The sequence below is a fragment of the Drosophila sulfurigaster genome, chromosome 3, assembly GCF_023558435.1.
Source record: "Drosophila sulfurigaster albostrigata strain 15112-1811.04 chromosome 3, ASM2355843v2, whole genome shotgun sequence".
Taxonomy (NCBI): Eukaryota; Metazoa; Arthropoda; class Insecta; order Diptera; family Drosophilidae; genus Drosophila; species Drosophila sulfurigaster.
Genome location: NC_084883.1, coordinates 11,087,581 through 11,101,650, shown reverse-complemented (window position 1 = coordinate 11,101,650; position 14,070 = coordinate 11,087,581). Strand labels below are relative to the sequence as shown.

General features: G+C 38.3%; 1 protein-coding gene across 1 annotated transcript; it reads left to right on the top strand.

The window, feature by feature from the left end:
• Nucleotides 1–199: 199 nt before the first annotated feature.
• Nucleotides 200–13,610, top strand: LOC133840654 (transcription-associated protein 1). The gene is given in 22 exon segments (XM_062272602.1): nucleotides 200–516; nucleotides 1,024–1,209; nucleotides 1,267–1,464; nucleotides 1,533–1,699; nucleotides 1,753–1,843; nucleotides 1,904–2,042; nucleotides 2,107–2,479; nucleotides 2,542–2,791; nucleotides 2,836–2,853; nucleotides 2,856–3,014; nucleotides 3,071–3,145; nucleotides 3,147–3,689; nucleotides 3,761–5,150; nucleotides 5,264–5,559; nucleotides 5,619–7,205; nucleotides 7,267–7,552; nucleotides 7,611–7,752; nucleotides 7,820–10,613; nucleotides 10,799–11,332; nucleotides 11,478–11,606; nucleotides 11,668–12,879; nucleotides 12,971–13,610. Coding segments are annotated over 22 exon segments (11,379 nt in total). The 5' UTR covers nucleotides 200–279; the 3' UTR covers nucleotides 13,544–13,610.
• Nucleotides 13,611–14,070: the final 460 nt, after the last annotated feature.

The window sequence follows — 14,070 nt, the reverse complement described above, 5'->3', positions numbered from 1 at the left end:
TAGAGATATTATTTGATTAATTAGACACTGGTAAATTATATATTTCCCATATTATCTATTTTGAAACACTCAAATCAAACAATTTATTTTATTTGTTTTAATTTTCTTTAGAAAGTTATTTTTGGTATTTACAGTATATAAAATATATGCTTATTTTAACTATCGACGCTATGCTGCAGTAACGCAAACACCCAGTGCTCCAGTTGTTAGTGCGCTACTTTAGCAGACCGGTGCAAACATTTTGTTTCCTTGCAAAAAAGAATTAAATGGTCACTTAAAATGGCACACAACGAAAATTCACCGGCTAATACATTCCGGAATTATTTGAGTGTTCTCAATGATCCGACCGGAACTGAGGATATCAAATTGAAGGCCACTCAGGAGCTGAGTGAGAACTTCGAAATGATCATGCAGTCTCCTTCTTATCCCTCCTTTTTGGAAAATGCTCTGAAGACATTTATGCGAATTCTACAAGAAGGTGAACCTCAATTTATACAGGAGAATACAATACAACATGTAAGTACATACAATTGTTTTAGTGTTGTCTGCAAAATGTAAACATGAATTTGCCAGAGCACACATGCTTGGGTGTTTTGTATGCGGTGTGTGTGTGTGTGTGGTCTTATGCTAAATTCACAATGTGCTTGGTGCACTGTTTACTTTTGCACAACTTTTAACTGGAGATATTTATTGTTCGTAAAAATTAGTCTCTTCAGTTGGTTTGTTGTCGTTTAGTGCATTTAAATTATTCTGTTTATATGAGTTAAATGTTTCGTGATGTTATTGTACTATATTTCACCGCATAATGAAATGTAAACGAAGATTAATTTCATTCTTTGTATCTGGAATATTGCATTTGATGTTATCATTTAATATTAATTTTGTCTCTACAATGTGGCTGTGTTTATTGTAAGGAAAATTGACCTTCTAATAATATGCATCGATCAACATATCCTTGCTTGATTGATTCTCTTTATTATACTAAGTTCAGACATACATATAATTAGTATCCTTTATTTGCAGATTCGAAAGCTGATCTTGGAGATGATTCATCGATTGCCTATTACTGAAAATTTAAGACAGCACGTCAAATCTATCATTACCATGATGCTTAAATTATTAAAAACAGATAATGAGGAAAACGTCCTCATTAGCCTGCGCATAATTATTGAGCTGCATAAACATTTTCGGCCGTCCTTCAACCCTGAAGTAAGTACAAATGTTATCAAATAACGAAATAATTAATCGTATATATCTTAATTTTAGATCCAGCTGTTTCTAGGATTTGTGAAGGAGATTTACACAAATCTGCCAAATCACTTGACGTCAATTTTTGAAACAACGAACGATATTTGGGTTTCGGATTTGAAGGATCTAGAAATAGAAATGCTCTTACCAGAAACGTATTCAATAAGGACTGTTCACGTTGAAAAGCCACTGGAACACAATGCGCAGCAAATGATTGTTAGTATTAGTAAAATAGCATTTGTAGAGAAATTCGCAAAATAATGATATTTATTTTTGTTTTCTAGTACAACCTGCTTCCACGAGGTATTTTGTCATTGAAAGTTCTGCAGGAATTGCCCATTATCGTGGTATTAATGTATCAGATATATAAAAACGCTGTACATCAAGAAGTTGCCGAGTTTATACCGTTGATATTAACAACAATCAACTTGCAGCCAACTGTTATTCAAAGGTAAGTTTACAATATTAATTCTAGCAGTTGTAATTATTTTATACTCTTTATAGAAGCTCTGCGCAAAAAGAAATTTTCGTCGACTTTATGGGAGCTCAAATAAAAACGTTATCATTTCTAGCTTATATTGTTCGAATTTATCAAGTGAGTTTAATGAAAATGTAAATAACTTGACTGGTTGCTAAACTATTTCTCTTTAATTAGGAAGTGGTGATTTCCAACTCATTATCAGTAACCAATGGCATGCTAAACTTAATGGAACATTGTCCAAAGGAGGCAGCTCATCTGAGAAAAGAATTGTTGATTGCAGCGCGACATATTTTCGCAACAGATTTACGCCAAAGTAAGCTACATTTTCGACTTAATTTATACATTAAACTAACCTGAACTTTTTGCTTGCCTTTTAGAATTCATTCCATCGATAGATAAATTATTTGATGAGGACTTGCTCATTGGCAAAGGCGTTACTTTAGATTCGATTCGCCCATTGGCGTATTCAACACTCGCCGATTTGGCACATCATGTGCGACAAAGCCTAAGTTTGGATGTCTTGATAAAAGCTGTCAATTTGTTTGCAAAAAATGTGCATGATGAAACGCTTGCTGTTGGTATACAAACTATGTCGTGCAAGCTGTTATTAAATTTAGTCGATTGCTTGAGACATCACAGTGAAATTGAACCGCAAAGATCGAGAAATATTCTCGGCACTTTGCTGAAAATCTTTGTCAAGAAGTTTGAAACTATTGCGCAAATTCAGTTGCCACTAATTATTCAGAAATGGTAAGTCTTACGGTATTTTATTACACGAAGCTTATATATAAATGCATCATATTGAATTGCAGCAAGGGACAATCTCAAGCCGGTGCAACTGGAAATATAACTGGCTCGTTTTCTGGGCCTGCAAGTGTTTCAGAGGTCAAAGAGGAAAATTTGACAGGTGATCAAGCAAAAATGGCACAAGGTTCACAATTGGTTTGTTCAGTAAATGTCGCCGAATTCCGGAGCCTGGTTAAAACGCTTGTTGGTGGCGTTAAGACAATTACTTGGGGATTCTTTAACTCAAAGGTATGTTATTTGAAATGGTCATGTATTGTTAAACTTATCTTATTTTGATTCAGGGGTTGGACACCTCCCAGATGCATGAAAAACTGTTTAATCCCCCGAAATATTGTGTACATATATTGACTTGGTGCATTTTGCAATGGAAGCTTTAGATATATATACGATAAATGTAAATCCAAATCAACAACGCACATCCGGATTAATTTCACGCAGCAAAGAGGAAAAGGAAGTGCTGGAACACTTTAGTGGCATTGTAAGTGCATCTAGGACTATTATTATACAATATACTTAATGCTGTTTTATTTGCAGTTTCTCATGATGCATTCGCAGAATTTCCAGGAGATTTTTGCCACTACAATCGATTTTCTAGTGGAAAGGATCTACAAAAAATCAATCGCTACAAGTGATAGCAAACTCTTTTCTAGCAAATCCAACAACTTCACCATTGTTCGCAACTGTTTTGGTTGAGTATCTGCTGGAGAAAATGGAGGAAATGGGTTCTAATGTGGAGCGATCGAATTTATATCTTCGTCTGTTTAAGCTTGTATTTGGCAGCGTTAGTCTATTTCCAGTTGAAAATGAACAAATGTTGCGCCCGCATCTACATAAAATAGTTATTCGCTCCATGGAATTAGCGTTGATTTCGGACGAGCCATATAACTATTTTCTGCTTCTAAGGGCATTGTTCAGATCAATTGGAGGTGGCAGTCATGACCTTTTATATCAAGAGTTTCTTCCCCTCTTGCCAAATCTTCTGGAAGGTCTCAATAGATTACAGAGTGGTTTCCACAAGCAGCATATGCGCGATCTTTTCGTTGAACTCTGCTTGACAGTGCCAGTGCGTCTCTCATCCTTGCTTCCTTATCTGCCTATGCTAATGGATCCGTTAGTTTCCGCTTTGAATGGCTCACCAACACTAATAAGTCAGGTAAGTTTACTCTCAAATATTAAACAAGAATGTTAAATCTTTAATTATATTATACACATTTTTAATTTTAGGGCCTAAGAACTTTGGAGTTATGTGTTGATAATTTGCAACCAGATTTTCTTTATGATCATATACAACCTGTGAGAGCAGCTTTGATGCAAGCGCTGTGGAAAACACTTAGAAACCAGGATAATGCAGCACTTGTGGCATTTAGAGTTCTTGGTAAATTTGGAGGTGGTAATCGAAAAATGATGGTAGAACCACAAACATTGAATTATGACCAAAATGAAATGCCCAAAATATCGATAGTAACTTATTTCCAAGAATATGAAAAGCCCATCGAGTTTCCTGTCGACAATGCCATCGAATCTGCTTTTAAAGCGCTAAGTTCAAATACAACAGATCAGTTTTACCGACGTCAAAGCTGGGAAGTTATTCGATGTTTCTTAGCTGCATTCATTAGTTTGGATGATGAAAAACATACACTACTGAAGCTGTTTACCCACAACGATTTTGTCGAGAGCAACATTATGAATTGGCCCATTTTCCATAACAAAATTGAAGCAACCAGTGTAAGGGGAACGCATCAGACTGCCTTGATTGGAATGTTAGTGGCCTCTGCCACCAAAGATCTACGGGATTCAGTGTGTCCAGTAATGGCGGCTGTTGTAAGACACTACACTATGGTCGCAATTGCTCAACAAGCAGGACCATTCCCACAAAAGAGTTATTCTCCAAATGGCATTGATCCGATGGTGCTGATTGATGCTTTGGCGGCGTGCATGGGCCATGAGGAGAAGGAATTGTGCAAACCGGGTATCGCTTGTATGGGCATTATCTTGGATACCGCAACCAACATAATGGGCAATAAGGACAGAGCCTGCAAATTACCACTAATGCAATATTTGGCTGAGAAAATGACAGCTTTGTGCTATGATCGTCCATGGTATGCAAAAGTTGGCGGTTGTCAAGCCATTCAATTCCTATGCAAGCACATGTCACTGCGTGCTCTCTACCAGCACCTTTTCAACTTCCTAAAAGCCTTTATGTTTGTGTTGATGGATCTGGAAGGCGATGTTTCGAATGGCGCTCTAGACATCACTAAAAATTATATGAAAACCATGCTGGAAATATGCTTGTCTCCAATCAGTGTCAATTCTCGGAATGATGAGCTTGAAGACTTGCAAGCAAAAGCTACGTATGAAGTAATTCATGAACTGGTGCGTCACATAACAAGTCCAAATTCGATTGTCAGAGAAGAATCTATGGTTTTATTGCAACACATTGGCTCGATACAAAAGAAAACAGTGTCTGAAGTCATGGATCCTCACAAAGACGTCCTTGCGGACATAATACCGCCCAAAAAGCATTTATTGAGACATCAGCCTGCCAATGCACAAATCGGACTAATGGATGGCAATACATTTTGCACTACTTTGGAGCCACGTCTCTTTACTATAGGTAATAGAGCATTTTTTCTCCATGCTGCAATTTTATGTCAATTAATTCTTTGAAATCAGACCTAGGGATGTTTAAAAAATTAATGAAAATGTATTTTTATATGTATTTAACAGATTTATCAAACACTTATCACAAACTCTTTTTCCATGAGTTGCTTACGCTAAGTGAAGCTGAGGATGCTACCTTGGCCAAACTTGATTGCTACAAAAATGTTTCTAATCTTATACCGTTAAGGATAAGTGCTTTACGCGCTTTGGCAGCATGCCATTATATAAACGATATTGGCTATAAGGAAAAGATTATAAACATTATTTTCAAGGTGATGGAGAGTGATAAACCAGAGTTGCAGGAAACTTCATACCAATGCATGAAGACTTTTATTAGTGGCATAACTCTCGACAGAGAAAAGGTAATCTGAAATATTGTGAACTTACATAAAACTAAGATTATTAATTGTATTTTATACAGATTCAATTAGCTATGCGACCCCTGTTGCTGAAGCTTGGCGACCACAGGAACTTGTCAATTCCAGCCCTTAAACGTTTGTCATATTTTACGCAACTTTTCCCTCAAATGTTTAATGAGAAACTGAGTGAGCAAATATTGACGCATTGTGCCAAAATAATCGAAATATTCGTTAACCAATACAAATGCACAAATGATTCAATGAACTTCTTTTCCACATCGAAAGGAGGCGATTATGAGCAGAAAATCGTGACACTTATTGAAATGTTCTATCATATCACAGCATCGTCAAAGTATATTGAGAAGTTGTGCCAAATTGTCTTGCAAACTGAAAAGAATCTAATGATCGAAGCTTCGAGTCCATACCGTGAAGCGTTACACATGTTTCTGCAACGTTTTCCTGTCGAGACCGTTGATCTCTTTATGATTGATTCCATCATGACGGATTCGCAATGGAATCGCTTTTTAATTTTTATACTCAAGCACAAGAACGGTCAAGCTTTTCGATCAGTTATCAAGAATTCAAAGTACACAATTTTATTGGATTATCTGAACTGGAGTCCAGATGTTGTGAATAAAAACAAATACGATGTGCAACACCAAGCAGTTTTGATCATCTACACTCTGATGGAACTGGATGATCAATGGATTCCAACGAAACCGGATATTGTCGATGCTCTAAGAAATATGTGGCGCAATAATTTGTATTCAACATGCGTGGAAAATGTAGCTTGTGATTTGTGGCATTTGGTGGGAAAAATACTCTTGCTATATTTCTCTAACAACACAAATGACATTGACTTACTGTTCCAACTCTTGAGAGCATTATGTTTACATTTTATACCTGATGTTTATTTTCTGCGCGATTTTCTACAGAACACTGTGGCACAGAGCTTCACAGTAAACTGGAAAAGAAATGCATTCTTTTATTTTGTTGAGAATTTCAACAATAATGCATTTTCCGAAGATGTAAAAGCGAAAATAATAACATCAGTTATAATCCCATGTTTCACAGTGAGCTTCGACAAAGGCGAAGGAAACAAGTTAATTGGCGCTCCGCCAACACCTTACCAAGAAGATGAGAAGAACATCGTGTCAGTATTCATTAATAAGGTATTTGATCCTGAAAAGCAGTACGATGATGCAGTAAGAATTGCGTTATTGCAATTAGCATGTCTGTTGGTTGAGCGTGCTTCGCAACACATTCACGATGGCGATGCAAACAATAAACGACAAGGCAATAAGCTGAGACGATTGATGACCTTTGCATGGCCCTGTCTGCTAAGCAAGAATTGTGTTGATCCCACAGCGCGTTACCATGGCCATCTGCTGTTGGCCCACATCATAGCCAGACTAGCAATACATAAGAAAATCGTACTCCAAGTTTTCCATTCGCTGCTCAAAGGACATGCTCTCGAAGCGAGACCAATTGTTAAACAAGCCCTGGACGTGTTGACACCAGCGATGCCCCTCCGCATGGAGGACGGCAATACAATGCTAACCCACTGGACTAAGAAAATTATTGTGGAGGAAGGTCACGCCATACAGCAGCTGTTCCACATACTACAATTAATTATACGGCATTATAAGGTACTGTTTAAACCTATATTTAACATATATTAATTCTATTAAAACATTTCTGTCTTCATAGGTATATTTTCCAGTGCGACATCAACTGGTGCAACATCTTATTAACTATATGCAACGTTTGGGATTCCCTCCAAGCGCGTCGATTGAGCACAAAAAATTGGCTGTGGATTTAGCTGAAGTTATCATAAAATGGGAACTACATCGGATTAAGGAAGATGAAAGAGATGTGAAGATCGAAGAATCCGAAGAGGAATTAAAAGACGTTCAGCACGTGAAAAGGTCCGCGACCGAGTCGACAGAAAGTCGGAAGAAAACGGCGGAGGGTACAGCATCAGCCACTGCACAAGGCGAGTACTATATGCGAGGTTGTCAAAATATAATATTAATATAGAAAATTGTTAACAGGAAGCGGAAGAACCGATGACCTGCTTCGATCAATAGATAAGTCTTACTGCGATACAGTGCTCAACTTCCTGATACGCTTGGCATGTCAAGTGAATGATCTGCAGCCAGGGATTATTTCACCCGGCGAGAATCTATCAAGACGGTTGGTTACCCACACAATTTTCTTATATATATTTTTTGTATTTTCATATACATATTTTCCATTTCAGGTGCATTATGTTATTGAAGTTGGCCATGCGTCCAGAAATTTGGCCCCAACCGTTTGATATTAAATTGAACTGGCTAGACAAGGTGTTGACCACAATTGAGACGCCGCATCACAACTTAAACAATATTTGCACTGCCATTGATTTCCTCACGTTCTTGACGACAATTTTGAGCCCAGAACAATTAGTGGCTATTGTGCGACCCGTTCAACGAGGTCTATCGCTATGTATCATACATCAGAATACGCGAATTGTGCGTTTAATGCACATCTTTTTGACGCGTCTAATGGCGATCTTTCCACCGGACGTACAGCACAAGCACAGTGAATTGGATGTTTTATATAGTGCTATTAGCAAAATGATTACAGAGAATCTTACATACTATGAGAAGACGCCGCAACCAAATGCATCTTCCCTGTTTGGCACCCTGATGATTCTAAAGGCTTGCACTACTAATAATCCAACTTATATAGATCGGATATTGGTGCAGTTTATTAGGGTATTGAATCGCCTTACAAAAGATCATATTAACATAAACACAAATGGCGCCGTAAATCCGCCACCAGCTGACTCCAATTCCTTGGCTCTAGAGTTATTGGTATTATCGCTGGAATTGATCAAAAATCGCATTGTGATAATGAGTGTGGAAATTCGCAAACTATTCATTGGTACAATACTGGTTAGCCTCATAGAAAAGAGCTCGGAAGTCAAGATAATCAAATGCATCATTAAAATGCTCGACGATTGGGTGAAAAGCAAGGATACGAATCTTGCAACGCAAGTGCCATCCATACGTGAAAAGTCCGCACTACTGGTGAAATTGATGCAGTACGTCGAAAAGAAATTCGTCGATGAAGTTGAACTGAATGTGCAATTTTTGGAAATAATCAATTACATCTATCGCGACGAAGTGCTGAAACAAACGGAACTGACGAGCAAACTGGAAGGCGCCTTTCTCAATGGACTTCGTTTCCAAAATCCACATATTCGGGCAAAATTCTTTGAGATCCTAGACTCATCAATGCGTCGTCGTCTTCACGATAGACTATTGTATATAATCTGTTCACAGGCATGGGACACGATTGGATCTCATTACTGGATAAAACAATGCATTGAACTTCTAATACTTACTGCCAATACAATGACACAAATTCAATGCTCGAATGAAGCGTTCAAAGTTCCTAGCATTACTTCGGTAATTCCAACTAATGCAACCGATTCGCAAGAAAATACTTTCGTCTCATTTTTATCATCGCAGTCCGAATCTTTTGAGAATGTGCAAAGTGTTAATGACAAAGATGATGTGTTTGATATCGATTTAAAGTTGGAATTCACATCCGTGCGCAAGGAAGATTGCCAACAAATACTGCCCACTCGACGTGACACGCTCGTCGAGTTGATCTACAAACAGGCCGAGTTCCTCGAAGCCAATCGTAATATTCGCACTGATCAAATGCTAGTGGCCACGTCACAGTTGTGTCACATGGACACGCAATTGGCGGAGAGCATTTGGTTGTCAATCTTCCCTAGTATTTGGAATATATTCTCAGATGACCAGCGCGTGAACATCTCCAAGGAATTAATACCTTTCCTTGCATCGGGCACGAACGTGAATCAAAAGGATTGTAGCCCCAGCACGCTCAACACATTCGCGGAAGGTTTAACGAAGTGTAATCCACCGATATACATTCCCCCCAATCTTTTAACCTATCTTGGAAAATCCCATAATCTTTGGCATAGAGCCATCTTGGTATTAGAAGACTTGGCTTTGACGCAGGCAGCGCGAAGTGATGCAAATCTTGCAGAGGCCAATAGCCAACCTGAACTCGACTCCCAACAGTTGAACAACATTTATGATTCGCTATCCAAAATGTATTCGTCAATGCACGAAGAAGATTTGTGGGCTGGATTATGGCTAAAGTTTGCCCACTACCCAGAGACGAATATAGCTATTTCATACGAGCAAATGGGTTTCTTTGAAGAAGCTCAAGGCGCATACGATTTAGCCATGTCTAAGTTTAAGCAGGATCTCAATGGCGGTCTTATACAAATTGATATAAATAGCGAATTGTTGTTGTGGGAAAAGCATTGGATGCGGTGTGCCAAGGAGCTTAATCAATGGGACATTTTATTGGACTATGCTCAGACTAATCGAGAAAAGAACATGTTTCTTATTTTGGAGAGCTCGTGGCGCGTTCCTGACTGGAATTTAATGAAGACGGCGCTCTCCAAAACAGAGCAATGCTATTCCAAGCACTATGGATATAAACTTAATCTGTACAAGGGATATTTATCCATTTTGTATCAAGAGGACAGACAAGCAACAAGTGTGGAGCGTTACGTTGAGATTGCCTCTAGCTTGTGCATCAGGGAGTGGCGACGTTTGCCCCGCATTGTCTCCCACATTCATCTGCCATTCCTTCAAGCATCGCAGCAAATTATGGAACTACATGAAGCGAGTCAAATACATCAGGGATTGTCACAGTCGAGAAACTCGTCGCTTCACGATATGAAAGCCATTGTTAAGACATGGCGCAACCGATTGCCCGTTATTTCAGATGATTTATCGCATTGGAGCGATATATTCACATGGCGGCAACATCATTATCAGATCATTACGCAGCACCTGGAACAACAATCGGATCAGGGTAGCACAATGCTAGGTGTTCACGCATCTGCACAGGCCATCATTTCGTTTGGCAAAATTGCCAGAAAACATAACCTTACTGGTGTGTGCCAAGAAACTCTTTCCAGAATCTACACTATACCATCGGTGCCCATTGTGGATTGTTTCCAGGTAATTTAAGTAAATACTCTATTGATTTATTCTAAATACAGTCGTACAGTCCTAAAAAAAACTATCGAAGTAAAGATCAAATTTAAAATCTTTACAGCAGCGCTTATAAGTTAGCGTATGAGCTTATAATAATAGAATAATACTCACTCCTTATATCTTATAAATAATAAATCTTTCTTTCACAGAAAATACGGCAACAAGTGAAATGCTACTTGCAAATGCCCTCAACATCGGGCAGAAATGAAATCAACGAGGCTCTTGAAGTGATCGAGTCTACAAACTTAAAGTATTTCACCGGGGAAATGAATGCGGAGTTCTACGCCCTCAAAGGTCTTCTTTTGGCCCAAATTGGACGCACCGACGAGGCGGGAAAATCGTTTAGTGCGGCGGTTCAACTCCACGATGGACTCACAAAAGCCTGGGCCATGTGGGGTGATTATATGGAGAAGATATATTTGAAGGAGAAGCAAATCTCGTACGCCGTAAATGCACTGATTTGTTATCTCCACGCTTGCCGTAATCAAAACGAGAGTAAGACTCGCAAATACATTGCCAAAGTGTTGTGGTTCTTGTCATACGATTCCGCGGATACTTTGATAAGTACGTTTGAAAAATATGTATCGGGAATACCACCATCTTACTGGCTGCCTTGGATTCCACAACTTCTCTGTTGTCTCGAGCAATTTGATGGTGATGTTATACTAAATTTACTAAGCCAGGTAAGTTAAACGCATTTGTTATATTACTGTCGTCGCCTCGATATGTTGTGCATATGTAATCAACAATATTTCAATTAATTACAAAAGACAATATACATAAAAATATATACTAATGTGTAATAAAAACATATATATTTATTTTTAGATTGGACGGCTTTATCCTCAGGCCGTTTACTTCCCTATTCGCACACTGTACCTGACTTTAAAAATCGAGCAAAGAGAGAAGCATAAATCCGCGGAGCAGGCAGTATTTGCCGGTAAACTGGTGTCAACGGTAAGTACCTATCATGATTTGTTCTTAATTGTATAATTTTAATTCCGTCTTTTTTTTATAGAACTTGGAAAATTCGTCTACGATGTGTGGTCGAAGTGCAGCGCCCACAGCCTCTGTCAATCCTATTAAAGCAACTCCGCCGATGTGGCGTTGCTCCAAGGTTATGCAACTGCAGCGTGAAGTGCACCCCACCATTTTGAGTTCCCTTGAGGGTATTGTGGATCAAATGGTGTGGTTTAGAGAGAGTTGGACTGAAGAAGTTCTACGGCAACTGCGTCAAGGATTAATAAAATGCTATGCCATAGCATTTGAGAATCGAAATACGGTGGTGAATGCAACGATAACGCCACACACGTTGCATTTCGTGAAGAAACTGGGTTCCACATTTGGCATTGGCATTGAGAACGTGCCTGGATCTGTAACGTCATCCATCTCCCACTCGGCAGCTTCAGAGTCACTGGCAAAACGAGCGCAAGTCACATTCCAAGATCCTGTTTTCCAGAAAATGAAAGAACAGTTTACGAACGATTTTGATTTCTCCAAGCCAGGAGCAATGAAATTGCATAATTTGATCTCTAAATTAAAAACGTGGATCAAAGTCTTGGAAGCAAAGGTGAAAAAGCTACCCACATCCTTCTTAATTGAAGACAAATGCCGCTTTTTATCGAACTTTAGTCAGAAGACAGCTGAAGTGGAGTTGCCTGGTGAACTCTTGATTCCCTCGTCCTCTCATTATTATGTGCGCATTGCGCGCTTCATGCCACGTGTAGAAATTGTGCAAAAGAATAATACGGCGGCCCGTCGATTGTATATAAGGGGCACAAATGGAAAAATTTATCCTTACCTCGTGGTTCTCGACTCAGGTCTTGGCGATGCGCGACGCGAGGAACGTGTGCTGCAGCTCAAACGAATGCTCAACTATTACTTAGAGAAACAAAAAGAAACTAGCCGTCGATTCCTCAATATAACTGTGCCAAGAGTCGTACCCATTTCGCCCCAGATGAGACTTGCTGAGGATAATCCAAACAGCGTCTCGTTACTGAAGATATTCAAAAAGTGTTGTCTCAATGTTAAAATGGATTACGATATGCCTATTGTAAAATATTACGAGCGTCTATCGGAAGTTCAAGCACAAGGGACACAGATTTCGCATACAATCTTGAGAGAGATTTTCTCAGAAGTGCAGTGGACGATGGTTTCAAAGACACTGCTGAGACAATGGGCAGTAAGCACTTTTGCGGCCGCTACAGATTTTTGGCAGTTCCGAAAAATGGTAAGAGAATATACAAATTTCTCATAATAATTGATATTAGACGTTTTAGTAGCGCCATGAAATAATTAACTAATTTCTAATCTTTTTTCAGTTGACACTTCAATTGGCATTAGCGTATCTTTGTGAGCATGCTCTAAATCTGACGCGCTTAAATCCAGACATGATGTACCTACATCAGGACTCCGGACTGATGAATATTTCATATTTTAAGTTTGATATCAACGATGATAAACAACAGTTTAATCAACACAGACCAGTGCCATTCAGATTGACTCCCAACATTGGTGAATTTATAACTAACATTGGTATTTCTGGACCACTGTCAGCTGCAATTGTAGCAACAGCTCGTTGTTTCATTCAACCCAACTACAAACTTAGTTCGATATTACAAACAATCTTGCGAGATGAAATTATCACGTTACAAAAGAAAGGATTTAGGCAAAGCAAGGTATTGGATGCATCCGATGAGCCCTCCGTTGACAATAACACAATGGAGCACACGGTTCGCGTGGTGAATTCAGCTGTGGATACAATTTTATTACGATTAAATAAAATCTCATATTTCGATAATATTGAAAAGAAAAAGGTGTCTGCCCTAATTCAATCTGCAACGAATATTGAGAACCTTTGTCGTATGGACCCGGCGTGGCATCCATGGCTTTAAGTTTAAGTTTTCATTGTAATTAGCATAATATACATATTTGTAATAAAGACATGACTTTTAATATGAATGTAAGATTCAGTTTTTTTAATTACCACTGAAAACCTTAATAATTTCAGGTAAATTTATCCTCCAAATATTGAAATATCTTTACTATTGACCTTCACAAGATCGAGTTATAACTTATTTTTTAAATATTTGACTAATATTCAGTCCCAACCCGTTAACATAAGTAGTTTATATTTAAATTATTATTATTTATTACAATTTATCTCTATATCGACAGCTCACTATAAATAGTTTCCTAAGACTATATTAGTGCTGTTTGGTTATGCTGACCATGACTTAAATGGAAAACTTTTAATCTTTGGTTGAAACGATCTGCGAAAACCTTTGTATTTAACTATTTATTATAGCGCAAATTAGGTAAACTTTTCACAGACTAATTGATGGCTTTAACAGGTCCTGTTTTAACATTTATCTTTTGTGTTACCCTTGAAAATATTCTTAATTTGCTTATTTAATGTATT